At 40.5% G+C, this 17,021-nt stretch overlaps 1 protein-coding gene across 3 annotated transcripts in view; it reads left to right on the top strand.

The window, feature by feature from the left end:
- wscd1b (WSC domain containing 1b) overlaps positions 1-8,924 on the top strand; it is a 37,505-nt gene extending 28,581 nt beyond the window's left edge. For 2 of the 3 annotated variants that reach the window (XM_065963123.1, XM_029276876.2), the window contains 4 exons: positions 172-361; positions 2,492-2,656; positions 2,796-2,996; positions 7,844-8,924. In XM_065963123.1, the coding sequence (XP_065819195.1) occupies positions 172-361; positions 2,492-2,656; positions 2,796-2,996; positions 7,844-8,196 (909 nt within the window). In that variant the 3' untranslated portion in view covers positions 8,197-8,924. The other variant, XM_065963124.1, reaches the window with a different exon arrangement.
- Positions 8,925-17,021: the final 8,097 nt, after the last annotated feature.

The following is a 17,021-nucleotide window of genomic DNA, read 5'->3' as shown; positions in this document are numbered from 1 at the left end:
TCTGCTCTGACTGAGGATTTTGACCTTGAATTATAAAAATTGAAATAGATATGTGATGCAGACCATCCTGCTGATCTGATTCAACACATCACCCTTGGGTGAAATAGGTCTTCAAATAAGATTGATAAGTCAGAGAAAAAGCTGGAGAACATTTGTGTTTCTGGTTTGCAGGAGCTCCCGCTGGCTGTGTTCATGAAGCCCCGCTGCTTCTGTACGTGGACGTCGTCTCTGTTCAGCCTCAGCCAGCAGTCTGACAGCCAGCAGTGTGCAGGAAACACTGCTGTGAACTACACCAGCGTCTCCACACCAGCAGCCCCCACTGAGCACGACTACTACCAGGTGTACCACACACCTGTGCTGGGTGAGAATTCACTGCTATAGATGCAAACTCTGTGGCAGTCATGAAATCTGTTTTAAAGCTCCAATCACATTAAAACAAAGGCTGAATATAAGAAGCAGACGCAGCCTCGCAGTTTTAACAGGTTAGCCAATGCAGAAGTGCCTGAATCCTGCATATTATTATACATTATTATATATATATATATTATATTATAAACATATATTATACATAATACACATATTAGTCCTGATGACCAGCAGGGGGCGACTAAACTAGTTGCAATAGAAGTCGTACTGTACAAAAACATCTAAAAACAAAACTTCTCAGTTGATTGATTACACTACATTTTTCTGATGTGTTTATGGTCTTGGTCCATAGCTGCAAGTCTTCCTCTTTACAGCATGATGTTCAGTCTGTAAATTATGGTCCCATTTTAGATACAATAGACCAGCCTTTCCCACTGACTCTGGGGCCTATTATAAAAAAAATGTTATGACTACAGCTAAAACTTTCAGTAAGGGTAAATTATTGGACATTACAACATGATATTATGGCATGATATTATAAGAGAGACACAAAATTTACTAAACAATATATCCATGAATAGTCATGACACGCCTTACTAATCACTTAAAGTGTTGACTCATGGTAAATCATCATTATTGTGATATTTATTTTATTTTTAAAATTGGTGGAGGGCTTTTCGCAGCCCACCTGCACTACCCACACGGCCCACAAGGGGGCCGCGGCCCACACTTTGGGAAGCACTGCAATAGACCATAAAGCTGCCTCTACTAGCACCGTCCCTGAGTGGGTGGGGCGTCTGTCTTCCCCCCATGTGGTGGCAGGGCTAACACACAGAGAGGGAGGGGTTTATGCAACAACAAAAAAAACAGTTTCAAACATGTTTGAGACTCTGAGCATTGAAGAAGTCTCTGTCCTGTCTGTGTGGGTACAGAGCTAAAAACAACAAACCTAGAGGAAGTTTGAAGTTTGACACTCTTTTTTTCCAGAAAGTCATTAAAACCTAAATATATTTAGTTTGGTTATATTTGATATCTGCTATATTGATGTTTAAAATGTAGCACATTGTACCTTTAAGTCTTAAAGAATAGTAAATAGAAAGCCTTGGGTCCTTTGTCAACCTAGTGTTTTTACTGCAAAACTCTCTTTTCCAAATGGATGATATTCCATCTAGTTTTGCTGCCTATGGATCATATCTTGTACCCACATCCTGTTTGCTCCATGTCTGATCGGGGTAATAAGCAATCGAAAATTAAAAATATTCAGTAAAAAGTAAGAGATCAGTGTTGGTAATACTGTGACCGTTGTCAACAGACTGTTGTCATGGAGACAGGGATGAACGTGCTGCAATTTTCTGCAAGCGTTCCCGAGCGACCAGCCAGCGCCTTTCTGCCTGGAAAAAAAGCTAGGTGGACACAGGGTGCTCGTGTCAGCAATGTACAATGTAGTTTAAAATATCTTCACCTTTCAGACATCCTAAGTTACAAAGCATTAATTCAAGTTAAAAGCACAATGTGTACTTCAAAATATTAATGCACTGCATGGTAGGTGATGTTTTATGGTAAAATTGTGCGTATATTGCCCCAGAAAGATATGTTACACTAGCCATGAAAATAATTAGCTTTTGCTTTTGTGATTAAATGATTTTGAACTTTGCTTCTTCAAACCTCTACTAGAGCAGGGTGTTACAACAAAGTCTGTTTCCAATTTGTTTACATCTGCTTCTCTGTGCGATTGCGTGAGTTGATACATCCCTGCCCCTGGCGCACAACGATCTTGTAATGTGTTCATGTTTGAGACGGGGAAAAAAAGGAATATCTGTGCGTGATGCAACCTGATTTAAAAAAAAATGTTTGGGATTTAAAATCTCCTGTAGTCTGAGCCCAGCCTTTATACATGATGGAAGAGGAAATTGCTCTCAAAAGCGTTTTGTTATTCCCAAACTTACACCCGACCCAAATTCTCACATTTCATTCTTCTGCAGTTTTCATCACATGTGACTTATTCTCAGTTTCCTTTTGTTTTGAAAGTGAATCCATTGCTTGCTCCCTCTATACATATTTTCTGATTTCATCTGATGCATTTGTCTTTCATTAATAACTGACAACATGTCCTCTGTGCTCGTAGACTCCAGGTGCAAAGAGCGGATGTTTCTCCCTCAGCGGTCCAGCTCCCTCGTGGCTCTGTCTAGTTTTCCTGGTGCAGGGAACACCTGGGTACGGCACCTGATCGAGCTCGTGACCGGCTACTACACTGGCAGCTTCTACTTCGATGGCACGCTGTACAACAGAGGTGTGTGTGGGGGGGGGTGGGGGGGTGGGGGGGGGGGGGCGCCTTATGTTTTATTTTTTAAAGCATGCTGTTTTCATGGTTTTTGAATATCCTCCTCATAACTGGACTTTTATTCCTTCATGTTCATGTGTTGTTCCAGGTTTCAAAGGAGAAAAGGATTACTGGAAGAGCGGCCGCAGCATCTGTGTGAAGACTCACGAGAGCGGTCAGAAGGAGATCGAGATGTTTGATTCCGCCATCCTGCTGATACGTAACCCGTACCGCTCCCTCATGGCCGAATTCAACCGCAAGTGCGCCGGACATTTAGGACACGCCACCGACTCGCAGTGGAGGAGCAAAGGTAATGCAGTCTTATGCACAGTAAAGATTTAATGGTGTTGTTATGTAGGTCTCTGCTGGAGGCTCCTGTAGTTACTGCTGCATGATGTCTTGCTGATGTTATCGCAGCTGAACAGAGGGCCTGCTGTTACTGTGAGTGCATCAGTAAACAGTCTCATATTGAACACTGCACTCTGCATCACAGCTTTTATACCAGCGGTCAGGAACTTACAGCACATGTGCCCTATGCAAGCTTTTCTATTGAAATGTTAACAGACTGTATTTTTCATTATGAACGAGAAAAGCGAAGCGTCCTATTAGTTAATTCACTGACTCCTACACAGACGCGATGAAGCATGTGTAAAGGTGTCAGTTCAGCCATTTATAAATGCATCTTCTGAAATCCTCCCTGAAGCAGAGAGATAGTCGTGCTTTTATATGTCAAGGTTATGATATTGTTGACACCTCAAGTGTACAATAAAAATGAAGTGAAGTGAACTGGAGGAGCTATAAACCGTAGAGAAAAGACGACCTGGCATGGGGCTGCTTTAGGAAGTTGCTTTTTCCTAAATGATACCTTAAAAGCTTACTATGCGACTTTCAGAGCAGATTTTCAGATCACAACAAATGTTCTCTACACACAAACCTTCTTACATCCCTCAGCTCCCCCCTGCCCTCCAGTCTCCACACGTTCCCCGCCCCTCTCCTCCCGTCCTGATTCATTTTCTTCTGGTTTCTGTGAGACAGTGAGAGCAGCAGACGAGTGCCAATAAACAACTGAGGACAAGATTAATTGATCAATGTCAAGTAACGATATGCATCTCAAAGTTTGATTCAGTTGTTATCTGTTTGTCTTTTTATTTTGGATAGTCTGTTGGTTCTCCTTCAGTTGTACACACAACGCCCCGGAGTGGGCGGGGCCATCTCTCTTCTCCCTACATGTTGGCATGGCTAACGGTTGGAGGGGGAGGGGTTCACTTAAAATACATATACGAAACCTGTTTGAACCTCTGAACGAAACATAAACAAGCTGAAGGAAGTGTAGTATGTGAACACAGAGCTGAAAACAACAAATCCAGAGGGAGTTTGACTTCACTCTCTTTTTGGAAGTAATTACTCCACAATATACTTACATAGGGCATATTTAGTTTTTACTATATTCATATTCAGACCTTTAAATGAATCTTAAATATTGATCTGATTCATTGACCTGTAGAGGCTTGTTATGTTTGGTTATACAGTTCCTAGTGATGTGTATAACTTAAGAATAGTCAAACAGATGGCAGACCATCTCTTTAAATATATTTAATGTTATAAATTTAAAAAAGAGCTCCTCTCTCTAGAAACAGTGTCCCAGTTACTCTGGATCACAGGATTTCTATGAGCCCCTCAAACAAAATCAAGACCGTCCTCAGTTCCTTTAATTCAAGATGACAAGGCCTCTTTAATATTCAAACCTTTTCACTTAAATATGAAGTTCTGAAAATATTATTAAAACTTAAAGTGTTTTAGTGTGAAAACGCTTCAAAGGAAAGTGGTGCTTTTATACAGAACTTTGCCAGAGTTTAAATACACATCCAGAATATTCAGACAGAGGTGTCTGAGAGACAGAGATCAGGGCAGCAATCTGAAGGAACCATTTCATACTGAGTTTAATAAACGCTTCAAAGATGTGCAGATAACCTTCCTCAGTAAGTCCGTGCTGCACAGTGTGAGCTCTGTGTGATCTCTCCGATAGAAAAAGCTCTCAAAGACCATTTGCAGATGGATAATTTCCATCCAGAGAGTCTGTAGAATAATGATTATAAAGTGTTTGCAAAGACGCTCGCAGTGCGTCTTCAGAGAGTGTTTTGATCTTTAATTCATACAGATCAAGTGGGCTTCACTGCTGGCCACCTCACATCCAATAACATGGGCAGGCTTTTCATAGAAATGTCAAGAGCGTCCATTGAGCGACTTCACTGCGTTCATTTTATACTTGAAGAAAATGTGGCTCGGGTCCGTGGTGTTTACTGCGGGTTGAGGCTTTTTTTATTGCTGTTACATCAACGTCATATCAGCATCTTCTTTTCAACTTTCTAGATCTTCTTGATAAGGTTTCTCTGCATCAACCTTAGCCTGTGCTTTTTAGAAATATACAGAGGGAATCCACATTTTAAAGCTGACAACGTTTTATTCATGTTGTCTAATCCAGTTGACTTAATTCCAGAACTATCTTTACAGGACGGATGATATTGAAATGTCTCTAAGCTCCTGAAAGGAAGACCATAAGAACAGTGAGAGATGTGCCTCTATAAGACAGAGCAAAAGTGACTGAAATCAATGAATATGTTTACACACAGTTTACAGACTGTCATTCCTCTAAAACAAAGGTTCCCAACTGGTCCAGCCTCATGACCTCCTTCAAGAAAATTGCGACCCAAATTTCTGATCATTTTTAACCAATCAGATTTATTTAAAGGCACATTATATAGATTTCACCACTAGGGGGCGTTCAATCAATACCATAACTAAATATGTTCTCTCTGGTACTCCACCAACCCCCCACCCCAGATGGAAACGAACTCCATGTTGACCGTAGTCGAGACAAACGTGTGAATCCCACCTGAAGAAGAGGATATGTTTACAGACGATGTTTCCAAGTTTAATTTACATGATGTTTTTTTTAATCACAGCAGCACATACAGCCACAGCACAGCAGCTTTCAGTAGCAGCTACCGCTTCCTTATGCTGTATGTAACATCCGGTGTTTCCATGGCAACAATAAACATGTCATGTCTGTCATGGCAGCCGCCACAACAAGACACAGAAGTATAAAATTAAGGATTTCTGTGGCTTTGATAACTGTTGGAAATATTTGAGGTCATGTAAGTACTCAACAAAAAGAAAATATAGCATAGGTTTAGTCCATTTTTTATTAATTTATATATTTTAATGTAAATATTGTAATAAAAGTCTACATAGTATATGTTTAATGAAAAACATTGTCGGTTTGGACCTCAGATGGTACCAAACATGACAGCACAATGAAATGGAACAAACATGTTTAAAAAGGCTCACATTTGTGACCCACTGAAAACACTCCTCGACCCACTTTTGGGTCCCGACCCTCCAGTTGAGAACCACTGCTCTAGAGATATAACTCCACAAAGATATCAATTTTATTTTCTTCTGTTTTGTTTTATTTATGTTTTAATAGTAAAGACAAATACTTCTTAAAGACACTAGACCCTAGGATGATTTGGTTTTATTCATATGACTGATCTCAACAATCCACTGCCATGGTTACCACATGAAGAAAGAGACATATAACCTCCGAGTTGGTTTGAGCAAGCGATCAATGCATATAAGAAATACATTTGAAATGATTTTATTGAGGTACTTCCTTTAAAGATATTAGTGGTGCATTGTTTTTCATGTGTGTGAGAGCTAAAGTCGATCACAGATATCTTACATGTGTGCCTTATCGATGTCTTCCTATCCGGAGTGAAGGATTAAAGATTTCTCTCCAAGGCGATTTGTGGGAATCACTTATTCTAACACATAAACCGTTGTCTCAACATATTATCTAACTCAGTTTTCTCTGAATTATAATGAAATGCTTCTGTTCCAGATACAGGAATGTTAATATGTAATAAACTGGAAAATGATATCCTGCAATTGATTTTGTATGTGGCCAACTGGCTTCATATTGATTTATTTAAAGTCTGAATTCCTCGCTGCAGGGTAAATGTCCAACAGAATTCACATTTTCATTTTCATATGTTTTATTCCGTTCTGTTTAAGCGGCAAAGTGTAGGGGAATACTTTCTATTCACTTTGGCCTATGCAGAGAACGAAAAGGTGCAGAAAGAAGAAAAAACGTATAAACCTGCAAGGAAAAAAGTCAACCTGCAAGGAAAAAAGTCAACAAGATAAGTCAACAAAATTACAACACAGAGCTGCACTGTGCCAAAATAAATACCCAACTACAATCACATTTTGCATAAATCAACATCACGCTGCAGAACCCGGCTTTGTTACATTTTCCACAACAAAGATTCTCCATAAGTGATCAGTTTGATGGTTTTAAGAAGCAGGGTGAAAGTTTATGTGTCAGAGAACACAATTTACACATCTACAGGATAAAGATTTAAGGGGCGGCAGTAGCTCAGTCTGTAGGGACTTGGGTTGGGAACTGGAGGGTTGCCTGGTCAAGTCCCGGTGCGGACAAAATATGGAAGTTGGTCTGGTAGCTGGAGAGGTGTCTGAGCACTGCCGAGGTGCACTTGAGCAAGACACCAAAATCCCCTACCCACCACCAGCTCAGAAGCGTCTGCCGGGGGCGGCTCCGTCACCCTGACATCTCTCCATTAGTGAATGAACATAGGATCCTGTTTGTGCATGTGTGTATATTTCAGTTTGTGTGTGTGTTGCATGACTTACAGAGTGTAATTTAAATAAATAATAAATCTTAATCTTAATTAATCTTAAAATCAGCAGAGAGAAGAGATACCACTTTGTCAACAGGGGGCGCTAAAAATAAAACAACATGAAAGTTGCTCACAAGAGCTTTGAGTTAGATTCTATATCAAGCTTAACAAACCAAGATGACCCCCCCCCCCCAGCAAACTATTAAAAGTCCTGTTGATTGTGGATTATGAGGACATTTGTCTTACTCTTTGTTTTAGTTTGTAAGTCATTTGTGTGATTTTCTGTGCACCAAAGTTGTATTTATTAAACTGAGCATTTTGAGACATAATAAAGCAGGTCACTCTGATTACATACATGTTGCTCATACAGCACATTGAACACTTTTAAGACCACATGATGCTTTAACAAACAAGTTACCATCCAAACAATCCTAACGGTCTCCTTCTTCCCACGCAGAGTGGCCAGAGTTTGTCTCAAGTTACGCCCCCTGGTGGGCGTCTCACGCTCTCAGCTGGTTGAAGTTCGGACGGCGCCTGCTGGTGGTTCACTACGAGGAGCTGCAGCGGGCTCTCCTCCCTCAGCTCCGCGTCATCACAGACTTTTTGAACATCTCCATGACCGAGGAGAGGCTGCTGTGCGCTCAGACCAACCAGGACGGACATTTTAAACGCTCGGGGCCCCAGAGGCCCTCGTTTGACCCCTTCACTCCAGACATGAGGGACCTGATCGACCCATTCATCCGCTCTGTCGACCAGGCGCTGCAGAGCAGGAACTTTAGCAGACTCCCACAGGAATACTTACCCAGATGATGATGATTTGAATGGGTCGAAGACATTTTAATGACTGTACCTGCAGAGAGAGGTTCTTCATGGGGAACCTGTACACTGTCTGATGTTGGGGGACCACCTGACTCTTTGATAACACACTAACACACACACACACACACACTATGAACTGTGCAGTCATGGACACACACTGGAGGTCGCAGGACATAAGGTTTCAAAGTGAATCTTCTGGTGAACAGTGTGAAGACCTCAGACAGGGTCCGCCTCTCTGAGAGCTGTAAACATGTCAGAGGCTCAGAAAGGATTTGACGTGATTTGTCGGCCTGCAGTCGGATTATCCAGCAAAGTGCCGACTGCACAAAATATAAGTGTGTTAATCCGCGCTGGACTCAATCTGGATGAAGAGGGGTTTTCTTACGCTCTTTTCTCTTTTCACTTTAGGACAGTTAATGTGTTTTTAAACATACAGTATACCCATGATAATAAAAAAGGGAAACTTCATACTAACAACGATGACAACCGCTGCATCAGCTTTACCCGGATTAAATTGAATTAGTGGGAATCTGCTGGATGCGACAGGTTTGCAATCATGCTGGATTAAAGACTCAGAGCTGCCACATGAGGCTGAAGAAGTCTCCATGATTAAAGTTCATGAACTCAAAAAATATGATTTCTTCCTTCTGCTCTGAAATGTCAAAGAACAGGTGTTTCTCTGAGTGCTTTATTTCATTAAATCCATTCAGTTGTTTACACTCGGGTGACTTTGTGTCCAAATGAATACAAACTTAAAGAATATGAATGCAATGTGAAATGTAGAGATACACTTCCACACATGTATTCATTATCATAATTTATAAAACCAGCAGAGGAACAGGCAGGGTGTTTACTTTAATGGGCCAGTGTGGAGCACTTTGGCACGCTCAGTGGAGACAGATTATTTTGACTGGGGTTTCTCAACTCTGCCTCAGACTTCTGCAGGGGTGGACACAAGTGTTAAGTGCACACACAAGCACACACACAGAAATAGCATTTTCTTTTACCATTTCAATCTGCGTCTGCACAGTGGTGCAGTGGTTAGCACAGTTACCTCACAGCGAGGAGTTTCCTGGTTTGAATCCCCGTCTGACAGGAGTCTCTCTGTGCAGAGTTAGCATGTTCTCCCCGTGCATGTGTGGGTTCTCTCCGGGTACTCCGACTTCCTCCCACAGTCCAAAAGCATGCTAGTTAGGTTAACTGCTGACTCTAAATTGTCCGTAGGTGTGAATGTGAGTGTGGCTGGTTGTCTGTCTCTATATGTCAGCCCTGTGATTGGCTGGCAACCGGTGTAACCCCGCCTCTCGCCCAATGACAGCTGGGATCAGCTCCAGCGACCCTGAGCGGGAAAAGAACTATAGATGATGGATGGAGGTGCACAGCTGTGTTTCCTTTACAACCTGGAAGAAAAGTGCCACCTGCTGGTTGAATTGTGTAGTAAAATATCAAGATAAAACATTTCAGACTGGTGTTTAAACACATCAAGCAGTTTCATTAATTTTACTTCACGGGAAATAAAAATAAATCATGACTCAAACTTTAGACCCTTTTCTTAAATTATTATTATTATATTGTTTTTATCGTGGCATAATTGAAACAAATCCAGTAATAATTGTGAAGATGTTATAGAGTGGAGTGTGTTTGAGAACAGAGCAGCTGCAGCACAGAGAGGAGAGTCACTGTGTGTGAGGAGACAACAACAACAACAACAACAACAACAACACTAATGCAACGCTCTGCAATACTCTGAAACTAAAACTCTTCTAAGGATCTTTGGTCTTACTCTGGGGTTGAGCTGGTTTTATTGTTTCAGATTTTATTACACAAAACACAGAGGACATTTGAAGATGATGATGATAATAACACTTTGAGTCTGAAATTCAGCAGCTCAGCTTTCTAAAGAAGAGACAAAAACAAAGACAAGACACAACATGCAGATGTTTCACATCACTTTACAGCCACAGAGGACAGAGCTCCAGGACTGGGTTAGAGGATAGACTAATGTTCAAAATGAGTGCATAAGTCTGACTTTATTCAACATTAAGAACTTGTATTTTGGATTTGATGATACCGTTCAGAACTTGGTTGGTGTTAAATACAAAGTTGTCGGCCATCTTTTTATTGCACAGTGATTCATTGAGTTTCTCAGATCTAAAATCTTTGAGCAGATTTTCTTAACGGCGGAGCAGTTTTGTTCTCAAAGAGATGATAGACACCAACTCATAGTGCAGTGTTACAGCAATGTAGGACCATAAGAATAAAAGAGTGGGAAAAAAAGACCCAAAGATTAAAGATTAAAGACTCAGAACTGGAACTTAATCAGACTCAGACAACTTTATTTCTCCCAGAGGGCAACTGGGTAAGTATCTTTAAATTAAGGATTTAATGTGATATTTTCAGATTTAGAAGAAGATGATTGCTTCATTTTTTTCATTATATAAGACAGGTGCTTAATGAGACATTTTTTTATTGTTATTATTTTTAATCCAGAACTGTATTATCACACATTCATTCCTGCATGTTGCTCCAGCCTGGGGATCGTCTTAGTCCGTTCTTATATAAGGCACTCCTCCCCTCTCGAGTACTCGAGTACACATTTTGTGCCCGAGACTACTTCTTCAAGCGTCCTCTGACATGGTACCTGAATACGGTACGTTTGTGTTCACACTGATCAAATGAACAGGATTTTGTGAAATCACCCTTTACTGAGCAAAGAGATCAGAGCTGAAGCATCAGAATACTTAAAGCTCCTGTGAGAAACGTTTGGTTTGTGTTGATTTTGGCGTCCCTGGTGGACAAAGTGTGATCTCTGATCTCTTTCCTGATTTATTCAGTACATGAGACAGTCATGTTTTAAAGCAAATAATCTCACCCTGTGTGAGAGTCAAATGCACAACTCGTCAAAAAGTCTCAAATAAAAGCTGTTTCTGTAGCATGCTGTTAATGACTTGGTCTAACACCGACCCCACAGCAGAGGTTTCAGTGTAAATATTATTATATAAATTCAGTCTCTTTGTTGATGCTTTGGTTGCTCATAAAAAGGCATCAATTTTTTTTTTCAGTCTACCTCCTAAAAACTCCTCACAGGAGCTTTAAGAACGTGTTGAGTTGGTGTTTGTTGTATCTGAACGTCTGGCGTCTGTATTCTTAATAAGGCCCTGACACACCAAGGAGATCGTCGGCCGTCAGTCCTAGTTGGACCGTCAGTGAGCGGGGTCACCCTCGTTGTTTTGGTGTGTCCGGCTCCGTCGCTACCCGTCAGCCCCTGTTGGACTTTTATGGCCAATCTGACATGTTGAATCGGTTTATTGAGTTATTTCCTCTCACGCATGTGCAGAACGTGCAACGGTGGTTGGACGTCGGCGGTAATCTTTGTGGTGTGTTCTAGTTCAACTTTTTGGCCAAGACGTGAGGCGGCCTTCATCGCCACCTGTTCTCTGCCATCTGCTTGATGTGTCAGAGTCTTTGGAAATGATGATGAACTCTGGTCTGAACATGTTAAATGTAGATAAATTCTACCTCTTGACACAGTGACAACAAAATGAAAGATGAAAATTTCACACACATGGTTTGGGGATATCCCATCCCTGTCTGTCAGAGGTAAGACTAAAGGAGGCCTTCCTGAGCTACACGTATATATACCCAAACTCTAATCCCTTCAAACAGCCTCAATCCCTGGATTTAAGAGCGGGTTCATGTCCCTGCTGTGAACCAGATCCTTACAACACCTTCACAGCTGTAACGTGCAGAAGCTTCAGGTGTGCATCTCAGCTGCATCTCTTCAGGTCAGAACATTTATAAAACAGAGCGCTGGCTTTCTGTCACCTGAACGCAAAGAGGATTAAAACACATTTAATTCAGACTTTAACCCTGAAAAACATTTCATAGAAATATGTTGAAACAGGCTGAACAGGAAAATGGACACACTGCTGTTGAGTATCAGAAACAAAACAACATTATTTATTTATGTATGGGTTATTTGTTGGGGACAGATTTACAAACTGAAAACAGACATCCAGTGCTAGCGTCACAGCATTTATAGCTAATTTGCAACACCCGTCCCTGGTAGCGAAGAGTCTCATCATCAGCCCCAGTAACACCGGGCAATAAATCTCAGCAAACATTTAATTTAATTATTTGTTAAGTTTACAGAAAAGCTGAAAGTTGAGATGACATTTTATTAAGTGGCTATGAAGTGGAACTTTTGGGCAACATTTGGTTTTAAAAACAACGTGTTTTAGAAGAGTCTGTGTACTTCAGTTTACGGGTCGGACTTGTGGAAGGGGTCGGGTGATGAGCTGAAACTAAGCACAAATATAAATCAATTAAATAAAAAACTTTACAAAGAGAACTGTTAGGCAGATAAATGAGGAGGAAAAGTTGTTTTAGGGGGATTCCATTGATTTAGTAACACTGGGTGGATATCCGGATTGTTAACACACTGGGATTGTTTTTTATTTATTTTAAGGGCAAATTAACTGGAGACACTTGTTGGTATATTAGTTGTTAATGAATCTAAGAATTTGTTGAAATAATTTGAATTAATAGAAGACAAGTGAGAAAGGGGAGGGATGTATGCATTTTTTGTTTAGAATTGGATATTAATTTCAGTCTGTTTTAAGTTTAATTTTAAGGCAGCATGAACACTTCACTTTTTATGTTTACTGTAAACAACAAGGTCTTTCTTTACTGTGCGGCGTCAACCACATAGAGGCAGAAGCTCCTCCTCTTGTCCAAATATGGTCATATCTGGAATTTAAAAACAAGATGCTGACAGCCAAAATATCTAAAACATTGAGGAGCCACACTGGATATGTCCACCTTTTTTTCACAGTGAGTTTTTTTTTTTACAGAATCAGTAAACAACCTTTTCATCAATCAATGGGCAGACTTAATCAGAGAATTGCTGAACATTGTGAAGGACTTTGTAGCCAAATAGCCAGATGTTTCCACCAGTACCTGCTTGAGACCAAGCAGAGGTCAAAGGTGAGTTAAAATGGACTTACTCTGACTAGTCGGCAGAAAACACTGCAGATAAAAACTGTGCTGTTAAAGAAGCAAACTGTTTGCTAACACATCACATCACGTCTCCAGGGTGATCTGTTGGTGTTTAAAACCCCCACAGTGCAAACAGCCAATCAGCAATGACTAAGTGACGTGAAGTGATCAGACTGATTGAGTAGCTCCAGTGTAACTGTTTCATCAGATGCTTGTGTGAAGCGTGCAGGCTCATCATGTTGATGACGTGTTAGAGTTGTGTTGTTCCTGGAGGCTGAGTGTGAGTGTAATGAGTGCAGCAGCAGCAGCAGCAGCAGACGGCCTCACAGTCAGGTGTCTGTCATCAGCACCGAGCAGACTGACAGACAGGCTGGGTTATATTAAGACACCAGACACCATCTGCTTCAAACACGGATGTCTTTACTGTCTTCTTCTGCTGCTGATTGACTTCATGAAGTGATCAAACATGAGTTTGACTCCACAGATGAAGACACAGAGGAGGACGATGTGCTCAGACTGCTGATGATGGACAGGCTGAGCCGACATGGACTGAAGTCTGGATCGTTACTCGAGCGGCACAGACAATGAGACGAGTCAGTCCTGACAGCTCAGGAGGAGTCTTAAAGGACAATGTTGATAAGAGTGAGGGGGAGAATATAGAGGGAGGGAGATGGGAGAGAGATGTTTACGATGTGTTATGTGTTAAACAAAAGGGCAATGACCACTAAAACAGCTTTTTAGAAGCCTGCACTCAGAAGTGCCAATTCAGTCGTAAATCATACATGAAGTATTATAAATAAGTACTTTATAAATCATAATTGATTCCACTGAGAAGTTTTTTATGTTTGCAGCAGCAAATAAATGGCAAAAAGGAAGTGAACACACAGAGCACAAATAATCACAGATTTAAAAATAAAAGATTTATAGGGTTGCAACGGTAGCTTAACAAAGTAGATTCACACAATAAACAGAGTGCACAGACTGGTTGAATATGGAGTTCTTACATTATTGCATATAAATGAGTGCATGGATTTTAAATAGAGGACACTTCACTTCATTTGCAGATAAAGATTTCAGAAATGAAAACACCATCAGTCATAATGCATCATTACGCAGACTCAGAGACTGATGCTGCACAGTGGGGCAGTTTGTGCTGTCGCCTCACAGTGAGGAGGTTCCTGGCTCAAATTGGACAGGAGCCTCTCTGTGTGGAGTTTGCATATTCTTCCTGTGCATGTGTGGGTTCTCTCCAGGTACTCTGGTTTCCTCCCACAGTCCAAACACATGCTCGTTAGATTAACTGGTGACTCTAAATTGTCTGTAGGTGTGAATGTGAGTGTGGCTGTTTGTCTGTCTCTATATGTGAGCCCTGGTGAACAGTCGATGGTGTACCCCACCTGTCGCCCAATGACAGCTGGGATCAGCTCCAGACCCCCCGTGACCCCGGAAGGGAAAAGGGGCGTAGATAATGGATGGATTGATATTGTCAGAGAAACCAGTATGCAGTAAGAAATGTTACATATTACTCATTTAAAGCTTCTCAGAGGAGTTTTTCTCTGATTTTGAAAACTCACTGATTTATACTGATGCCTCTTTATGAGCTACAGAAACAAACAAGACAATGATGAACCAGATTATTATGATAATTATCTTTCATATTTATGTTCATACCTCCAAATAACCAGGAGCCATTATGCCTTCTGTTCCTGACATGTTTTCAAACTGTCTGTTCCTCGTGTCCACACTGAGCTCAGGAAAAGAATGTTTAGTTTTGCTGCTCCCTCTGCAGGAAACTTTCTCCAGAATGACTTAAAAGACAAAGAACGTGAGACCATTGGACAGTGCCTGATGTGTTTTTGAATTTTGCACATTATCTGCAAACCAATCTGCACATTGTATTTGTTGTTTTCTCTTAATGTATTGTTTATAGACTGTTTCTTAATCATGTGATATTTATTATGACGTCCTTCTGAAAAAGATCTTGACCTCAATGGGTTGAATACCTGATTAAATAAAGGTTCAATTAAAAATAAATTAACCCATGTACAGGACAAAATTATCAATGAAATAAGAGGTACTGCTTTGTTTAAAAATTAAACACAAAATCTTTGTACATGAAAATCAACCCAAACAAAAAAGTCCTCACTAGAGATTTGAAAGTTGTGTTAACACCAATCAATGCATATCATTCACATAATGATATACTATAGATTTTTATGTTGAATGACTTGGACCTCAGTGTTCGGAAATGATTTACAGAAACAGGATCTGTCTTATTGTATCAAAGTCTGTGTGATGAGGAAGTCACATTTTAGCTTGATCTCATCTATTTCTAAAAGTGAAAAAGTGACCAGAAGTGATACCATCGTTAAAAAACAGCATGTCTGTTCTTTATTTTATCAGTGGTGCTGCTTCAGACTGTGAGGGGTATCAGGTGACAGTCCCGCCCTCTGATAACTCCTGCAGGTGTGTCGGCGTGTTACCAAAATAGCACACATGACCTCGGTCCTTAACAAACTCACACACAGTTCAGACACACACACACACACACACGTTGTCCTCCTCATTTGCAGCCTGTGTGTGTGTGTGTGTGTGTGTGTGTGTGTGTGTGTGTGTGTGTGTGTGTGTGTGTGTGTGTGTGGACGCTCACACTTGAGTTTCACAAACACACACACTGAACGGAGAAGAGATTTACTGCTCCAACATTTCCTGGAAACCCCGCAGGGATTGTCAACACCAGTGAGAGCTAATGTGTCTTTAAATAAAGATATTTTTACATTTCAGATTGTGATTGATGACAGAGAACTTTGGATGAACCTGTCCGTCCATCATTCTTACACAGGCTGTCGTTAGCAACACATCACTCGACATGTAGGTCAGAAATAATTCTACGACAGACTACACTCAGATCAAACTTTTGGTTTAAAATGTTTTTCTTTTTGAATCTATTTTTAGTCATCTGCTTCATTTCATCAAACCTCTAGATGAGCGTTATTGTTATATTAGTTCTTAACTCGTCATTAGAAATACTGTGAGGAGTTAGTTATGAATCAGTCTCAATCTATTAATGATCAGGAGCGCCGTAAGGGGGAGAACAGTTAGGATGATTCTAAGGGCCGATGACTGACAGGGGCCCTGAATAATATTGGAACATAAGTTAATTTTGATTTATATTAAATTAAAGGCTAATGGCCATAAGAGAAGACATTCTTAACAGTGTATACATAACAATGACTCTCACTGTATTTCCTTTTTTACTCATTAGACTTGGCGTTTCATTAGGTTAAGTGTCTTGCCCACATCTGCAGGAGCTTGGGATTGAACCCTGACCTTTTACCACTGATCCACAGCCGCCTTTACACAGGTTTGACAGGTACAGTCAAACCTGTGTAAAGGTATAATATGAGGTGCATAAAGGTACTAAAACAACTGTAACAATGTTTCATCATCGTGTCATGACAACAGTTTTAGTTTATCTTACTTCACCACAACGAGAGACTTTACCTGATTGCTCTACTTAAAAACTTTTTTAACTTTTTAAAAAAGAAAAGAAAAATCAATGAATCTTAATTTGTAAAGCACCAATTCATGACATATGTTATCTTAAGACACTTTACAAAAGGTAAAGGACTTTACCATTTGTTATATTATCTACAAAGACAAGATAGCGATGACATTTGTCCACAGGGGGGCGCCAAAATCAACACTTAATGTAGGTTTCTTACTCACCCTTTGTTTTCCCTCCTGCATCATTTCTATAATTCACTTTAAACTAGATGTGTGGTAAGGTTTCAGTGAAATGAATACAGCTTAAAGAG

The sequence above is a fragment of the Labrus bergylta genome, chromosome 14 (genome assembly GCF_963930695.1).
Source record: "Labrus bergylta chromosome 14, fLabBer1.1, whole genome shotgun sequence".
Lineage (NCBI taxonomy): Eukaryota > Metazoa > Chordata > Actinopteri > Labriformes > Labridae > Labrus > Labrus bergylta.
Note: the sequence above shows the minus strand (reverse complement) of the source record. Positions and strands in the feature narration are given on the sequence as shown.